Source organism: Ictidomys tridecemlineatus, chromosome X, assembly GCF_052094955.1.
Source record: "Ictidomys tridecemlineatus isolate mIctTri1 chromosome X, mIctTri1.hap1, whole genome shotgun sequence".
NCBI lineage: Eukaryota > Metazoa > Chordata > Mammalia > Rodentia > Sciuridae > Ictidomys > Ictidomys tridecemlineatus.
In genome coordinates, this window is record NC_135493.1 from 78,218,338 (window position 1) to 78,225,769 (window position 7,432).

Below are 7,432 nucleotides of genomic sequence, written 5' to 3' on the forward strand. Positions count from 1 at the left end.
TGCACTCCACTCTCTTCCTCCTAGCTTATTACTACTGTACTATTTTCAGTTGGAATGCTTTTCTTATCCTTGTCCTTTTGGTATATATCTACCCATTCACCTTTAAACACCAACTCTTCTATGAAGCTTTTTCTGGATCTACAGGTAGATCCACTATACTTGGTACAAACTTCTAGAAAAATTTACTTCACTTGTTTTTTGACTGACTCCCACTCTTACAGTGCTTATTGAATGAATAAACTAGGGAGTCAAGATTGGATTTTTCTCAAAAGTGCTAGAGTAAGTTCTTTGGATTCGACAAAGGGGAATGAAGGGAATTGGACATTACTATCCTATGTGCATATATGATTACACAATGTAATTCTGCATCATGTTCTACCAGAGGAATGAGAAGTTATACTCCATATAAGTATACTATGTCAAAATACACTCTACTATCATGTATAACTAATTAGAAGAAATTTAAAAATGCTAGAGAAATAGAGTAAAACAGAGTAGGTAACAATCATTAACACTGATTATGCCCAGATACCTATTTGAGAGGAAAGACCAAAAAGTCTGGGCTATTTCTAAGCCTCAGAAGCAAATATTCCAGTGATTTCTAATGGCTCTGACACTGATCAAATCTTATAAGCTAGCAATTCTACCTCTGAAAATATATTCTAAGGAAATCATAAGCTGTATGTACAAGGATTTAACTAGTTTTCATTATGAAATTTAATATCACAGTGCTAATGATTGTATCTCAATTGACCCCGACAACAGCTCTATTAAATGGGCCAGTGACTTGGGAGTAAGGGGATTACACAAATCTTGGAATTTTAGTGGCTTTCCCAAGGCAGGTTGTAATTATCTGTACAGGTTAGTGTTGGGGCTGGCAATAGTGAAATTTTCAAGCTTGTTTCAGGCTTCTTGATTAAGACTAAATCCTGGGCCTTCAGACCCTCTGGAGAAGAGTTCTTCTTAGCTCACAGAAGTAGGAGAGTGTTTAGAGACCTAAATGGATAAAGTGATAGAGGATACAGGGGCAGGGATGATGATGACTGCACCCTTCCAGAAACTATGAACATTTTTCTCTGAAATGGTTTTGGGGAAAGGGCAATTCCCAAGGATATTAGCTACCAAATTCGAGAATCTATTAAACCTGGCACTGTGTGTAGAAGCCCTCTAATCCATACCCTAATTCTGAGAAGCAGCTAGTATTGCCTCTGTTTTTATTCTCTATCCATCTGCTCCAAGCTCCTTGTCTCAGTCTACCAAAGCCTCCCTCCTGCTACTGCGCTGCTTTGGTGCAGAATCACCGCAACCACTTTCTCAGACCCAGGGGAGGGGCTGGGCTGGGCGGGGTCGCCTTGTCGCAGAGCCCGACTGCGCCTGCGCGGACTGCGGCAGAAGGCGGGGTGTGACAAGCAGAGTATATACTGAGACTAGCGTTCGCTGTTGGCCAGTACCTGCCTCCTTTCTCACCACCTCTGATTTCAGCTCCAGTAAGTTGCTTGGGACTTTGGTTTTGGCAGCAGCCGCAGCAGCAGCATTGCCACTGTGCCGTCCTCTTTCTGCTAGATCGCCGGCCTGTCGGTGTCTGCTCCCATACGCCGGTCGGCAGGACCATGTCGCTGGTAAGCCAGAATTCGCGCCGCCGCCGCCGCCGCAGTGCAAAGGCCACTGCGCAGAACAGCAGCTGGGGTGAAATGCAGGCCCCTGACGCCCCCAGTCTCTCCGCTGCTATGCCAGGCCCAGACGTCCCCCAGGGTCCCAGCGATCTGGAGACCCTCCAGGGTCTCTGCGCCTCTGAGGACCCAGGCACCTCCGTGCCGCCCACCCCTGATGAGGGCCCAACCACCTCTGAGCCGCCCACCGTCTCTGAGGGCTCAATTGCCTCCGAGCAGCCCACCGTCTCCGAGGGGCCGAACACCTCAGAGCTGCCCACCCCCATTGAGGGCCCAAGCACCTCTGGGCCTCCTGCGGTCTCTGAGGGACTGAACACAGCCGTATTGATCAACGCCTATGAGGGCCTAAGCCCCCCTGTGTCACCCTCTGCTTCTGAGGGCTCAAGCGTCTCTGAGCAGCCCACTGTCACTGAGGGGCTGAACACCTCCGAGCTACCCCTCTCCGATGAGGGCCCAAGCACTTCTGTGCTGACCACCACCGCTGAGGGACTGGGCATCTCCGTGTCGCCCACCCCCGCTGAGGGCCCCAGCACCTCCGTGCTGACCACCGTCTCTGAGGGACTGGGCATCTCTGTGCCGCCCACCTCCAGTGAGGGACTGAGCAATCTCATGCCGCCCACCCTCTCCGAGGGACCGGGCATCAACGTGCCGCCCCCATCCGGTGAAGGCCCGAGCACCTCTGTGCCGCCCACCACCTCTGAGGGACCTGACACCTCTGTGCTGCCCCCATCCGGTGAAGGCCCGAGCACCTCTGTGCCGCCCACCACCTCTGATGGACTAGGCATCTCCGTGCCTCCCCCCTCCAGTAAGGGCCAGAGCACCTCTGTGCTGCCCTCCTCTGGTGAGGGCCCGATCACCTCGGTGCCGCCCACTGACTCTGAGGGACCTGGCGCCTCGGAGCCGCCCACCCGCGGTGAGGTCCCGAGCACCTCTGTGCGGCGCAATTCCGGGGAGGGCCCGAGCACCTCTGGAATGGCCACTGCGGCCGAGAACCCGAGCACCTCTGGGATGCTCATCGTTGCCGAGGGCCCGAGTACCTCTGGAATGGCCACTGCCACCGAGGGGCAGAGCACATCTGAGATGCTGACAGTTGGGGAGGGCCCAAGCACCTTTGAGATGGCCGCCGCCCCCGCCGCCGCTGAAGGCCCCAGCACCTCTGGGATGCTCATCATTGCCGAGGGCCCGAGCACCTCTGGAATGGCCCCCGCCGCAGAGGGCCCGAGCACCTCTGAGATGCTGACAGTTGGGGAGGGCCCAAGCACCTTTGAGATGGCCGCCGCCGCGGCCGCCGCCGCCGAGGGCCCGAGCACCTCTGGGATGGCCACAGCCGCCAAGGGCCCGAACACATCTGAGATGCTGACAGTTGGGGAGGGGCCGAGCACCTTTGAGATGGCTGCCGCCGCCGCCGCCGCCGCCGCCGCCGCCGAGGGCCCGAGCACCTCTGGGATGGCCACAGCAGCCGAGACCCCGAGCACCTCTGGGATGCTCACCATTGCTGAGGGCCCGAGTATCTCTGAGATGGCTGCTGCCGCAGAGTGCCCAAGCACCTCTGGGATGGCTGCTGCCGCAGAGTGCCCAAGCACCTCTGGGATGGCCGCCGCCGCTGCTGGCCCGAGCACCTCTGGGATGGCCGCCGCCGCTGACGGCCCGAGCACCTCTGGTATGCTCGCTGCTTCTGCGAACCCTGCTCCAGTATTGAGCTTGGGTGCTTCTGTGGGCCCGACCTCCTCCAAGTGCCCTATTGCTTTGCCAAGCTCCTGCGTCGCCAGGTCCTCCTCGGACTCTAAGCGCCCCAAGGGTGCGGAAGGCCCCATGGAATTCCAGGTCCTCAGAGACCGCGAGAACTCCAACTCCATTACAATTATGGGCCTTGGCACTACCCAGGTAGCGCTAACCCTGAAGCCCCAGGATCCTATGGAGCAGAATGTAGCTGAGTTGTTACAGTTTCTGCTGGTGAAGGATCAGAGCAAGTACCCTATCCGGGAATCCGAAATGCGGCAATATATTGTCAAAGAATATCGCAGCCAGTTCCCTGAGATCCTCAGGCGAGCAGCAGCCCACCTGGAGTGCATTTTTAGATTTGAATTGAGGGAGCTTGATCCTGAAGAGCGCACATATATCCTGCTCAACAAGCTGGGGCCTGTGCCCTTTGAAGGACTGGAAGAGAACCCAAATGGGCCAAAGATGGGCCTCCTGATGATGATCCTAGGACAAATCCTCCTGAATGGCAACCAAGCCAAGGAAGCTGAGATTTGGGAAATGCTCTGGAGGATGGGGGTGCAGCGAGAGAGGAGGCTTTCCATTTTTGGGAACCCAAAGAGACTTCTGTCTGTAGAGTTTGTATGGCAGCGGTACTTGGACTACAGGCCAATAACTGACCGTACCCCAGTGGAATACGAATTTTTCTGGGGACCAAGATCCCACATAGAAACCAGCAAGATGAAGATTCTGAAGTTCATGGCTAAGATCTATAACAAAGATCCTTCCGACTGGCCAGAGCCATACAATGAGGCTCTGGAAGAAGAGGCTGCTAGAGCCTATGCTGAGGGTTGGCAAGCTCTCCCTCCCTTTAGGAGGCCCTTTTTTGAAGAAGCTGCAGAGGTAGCATCTCCTGATTTTGATGTTTCTGCCTATCCCTCAAAATATCCTCCACATTCATGGCCTGAGTCAAGAATGGAGAGCAAGTCAAGGAAGTTGGTGCAGTTATTTCTGCTGATGGATTCGACTAAGCTGCCTATACCAAAGAAAGGAATTCTGTACTACATTGGCCGAGAGTGCAGCAAAGTATTCCCTGACCTCCTGAATCGTGCTGCTCGCACCCTGAACCACGTGTATGGGACAGAGCTAGTGGTTCTCGATCCAAGAAACCACTCCTATACCCTGTACAACCGAAGAGAAATGGAAGATACTGAAGAGATTGTAGATAGTCCAAATAGGCCTGGCAACAACTTCTTGATGCAGGTTCTGAGCTTCATCTTTATAATGGGCAACCATGCTAGGGAGTCTGCAGTGTGGGCCTTTCTGCGGGGCTTAGGGGTTCAAGCTGGGAGAAAGCATGTGATTACCTGTAGGTATTTGAGTCAGCGCTACATAGACAGTTTACGGGTTCCCGACAGTGATCCAGTACAATATGAGTTTGTATGGGGCCCTAGAGCCCGCTTGGAAACCTCCAAGATGAAAGCGCTGCGCTATGTGGCCAGAATCCACAGAAAGGAGCCACAGGACTGGCCAGAGCAGTACAGGGAGGCAATGGAAGATGAGGCCAATAGAGCTGATGCTGGTCACAGGCAATTCCTTGTTCACAACTTCAGATAGAGGAGTATGTGGCAGTCAGAGAGGCCTTGCAAGGCCGGGCCCTAGAGCCCTATGCCTCATGTATTGGGTGTGGGGGGGTATGTATTGTATTTGTATTTGTGTTCCAGTTCCATTTATGTCTTTTCATATTTAGTTCTTGTTTGGTATCTTGAAATGTTTCAATTGTTTTAATATATTGTCCAGTAGGGTAAATGTGATTGACTACTTGCTGTCTCTGTTGTATTTTGGTATAAGAGTTTTGATAGTGTTATAAAATGTTTTGGGAATCTTTCCATCTTGTTGCATTATCTGGAAGAGAATATATAGCATATAGCTATAGATATAGGCTTTTCCTTGAAAGCTTGAAAAAAATTCACCAGTAAAGTGATCTAGCTTCTGATGTTAAACAAACAAGCAAATATATCAACAACTGAAAAAGCACTCTAAGTTATGGCTGGCCTCCCTTTCTGTCTGCTATTGTGTAAAGAATACCAATGTTTACCTGTATTTGCTTTGCTGTACTAAAATGTAATGAAAAATAAAAGTGTAATAAATCAAACATAATGCTAATGCATTATTTATTCCCCAAACATTTATTAAATTTCTTTCATGCAATGAGCACAGTGTTATTATTTTGGTTATACAAGTATACAAATATACAAGATATAACATCACTCTGAAACTCAGGGACTGGGATGTAGGGGGTGGTCACTTAAATCAGTAATTTTATTATGGAGCACCAAGTATTCTATGAGAGTTAAGAGGAGGTATACCTAACTTAATCCCTGGGATGTTCAGAGTGGTCCTTGGAGAAGATGATGGCTGTGTGGGGGATGAGGGGGGCAAGATTGGGTCCCTAATACAATCATGAGATGAACTGCTTCAAAGCTGGATTTCAGTCCTCATGATTGCTTATAGGAAATTAAGTCAAATATTTAAGGGCAAAGGGTGAGAGGTTTTATATATCATAAACCATCCCATTAAGACATATGAATCAGCTTTCTGTAAGTTATACTGTAGTTCTTAATCTCCAAATCCTAGTGGTATACAACAATTATTTTGGGGCTCATTTTATCTATTCTTCATGGGTTGCATTTGATTCTGTTTATTTTGTCTTCAATCAGGTAACCAAGCTAAAGGAGTAGCCCATATAGTAGGAAACCATGTGATAGTTCTTAAAGCAGATGCTCATACATATTATACTCATAATCCATTGGCAACAGCAAGTCACATAACCAAGCTTGTTCTCAAGGGGGTGGGAAGTGTACTCCCACCAAGGAGTAGGGATGGGCCTAGTAAAAGAACAACATATATTTTAAAAATTCAGTACCATATAAAAATTTTGCTTTTGCTATGGCTGAGATGGGAAACTATTAAACTATTAAAGGATTTTTATCTGAATAATGGAAGGATACAACTTAGTTTTGACAGAATTACATTGACTCTTGTATTGAAAATCTAAAGTGGGGCAGAAAATCTAAAGGAGGGCAGAAGCTATAATTTTAGAATAGCAGTTCCTTCTTAATGTTATTATGAAAAGAAGTGTTATTTTTCAAACAAAATTGAGTTGAAATGAATTGAAGTCAGGAAGCCTGTTACCTTTGAAAAAAACACTTCAGAAATCAAACTCCAGGAATATCAAGTTTAAAAGGCATAGCATAGTGTTCTAGAGTCATAGTGCCTGGATATAAACCCTGACTCTCTGATAATTACTAGATGTGAGACCTTAGGAAAGTCACTCAATCTCTTTGTGCTTCAGGATCCTTGTCTGTAAAATGGTCATAATAATTTTATTTAATTATAAATTAAATAAATCACAACTAATGTTGTGAGGATTAAATATGTTAACATATAAAACCCAGGACTTAATATATATTTAGCAATATAGAGGTGATGTTGCAAGTTGATTTTTCTGGGAATGAGGCTGTGAAGTGGATATTCTCCTGACAAAAATTTTACTGGGGACTGGTTTTGCATTCAACACCTAGGGGGAAACAAAGGAAGCAAAAATATTAGAGAGAGAAAAGCTGAGCAGTGACAGTGTCACAACAAATAATTTAGTTGATTCCACAGGCAGTTTTTAGGTTGGAATGGCCTTGCAGAGTTGTTCCAAATTAGGAAAAGGGGGCCACAATTTTATAATCCCTAGACTGACCAGTCACTTGCAGAATGCAGGCTGTCTCCTGGGAAGGGGCTATGGAAAAGTCAGTTATTTTCAGCCACAAGTAATATGTGAGAAATATATTCAACTATAAACACAGCAGTGGTAAACACCCTCAAGAACTGGAGGAATGAGCACTTCAGTCCTGAACAGTAAGGGCGTCTGGTGGTACATCACAATATCCATGATGGTTGTTGCTTTCTTTTTCTTCCCCTTCATTCTCTGTAATTCTTCTTCTTGTTGTTATTATTCCTGCTGTTTTTGTTTTCATTCAAAAAGGTGAAATATTTTCTCATCATTCTCCCTG

General features: G+C 48.0%; 1 protein-coding gene across 1 annotated transcript; it reads left to right on the plus strand.

Annotated features, from left to right (window-relative positions):
- Positions 1-1,380: 1,380 nt before the first annotated feature.
- Magee1 (MAGE family member E1) lies at positions 1,381-5,582 on the plus strand. Its single transcript, XM_040281714.2, has one exon. It carries the CDS (start codon positions 1,611-1,613, stop codon positions 4,983-4,985), a length of 3,375 nt encoding a protein of 1,124 aa, XP_040137648.2. The 5' UTR covers positions 1,381-1,610; the 3' UTR covers positions 4,986-5,582.
- The last annotated feature ends 1,850 nt before the right edge of the window (positions 5,583-7,432 follow it).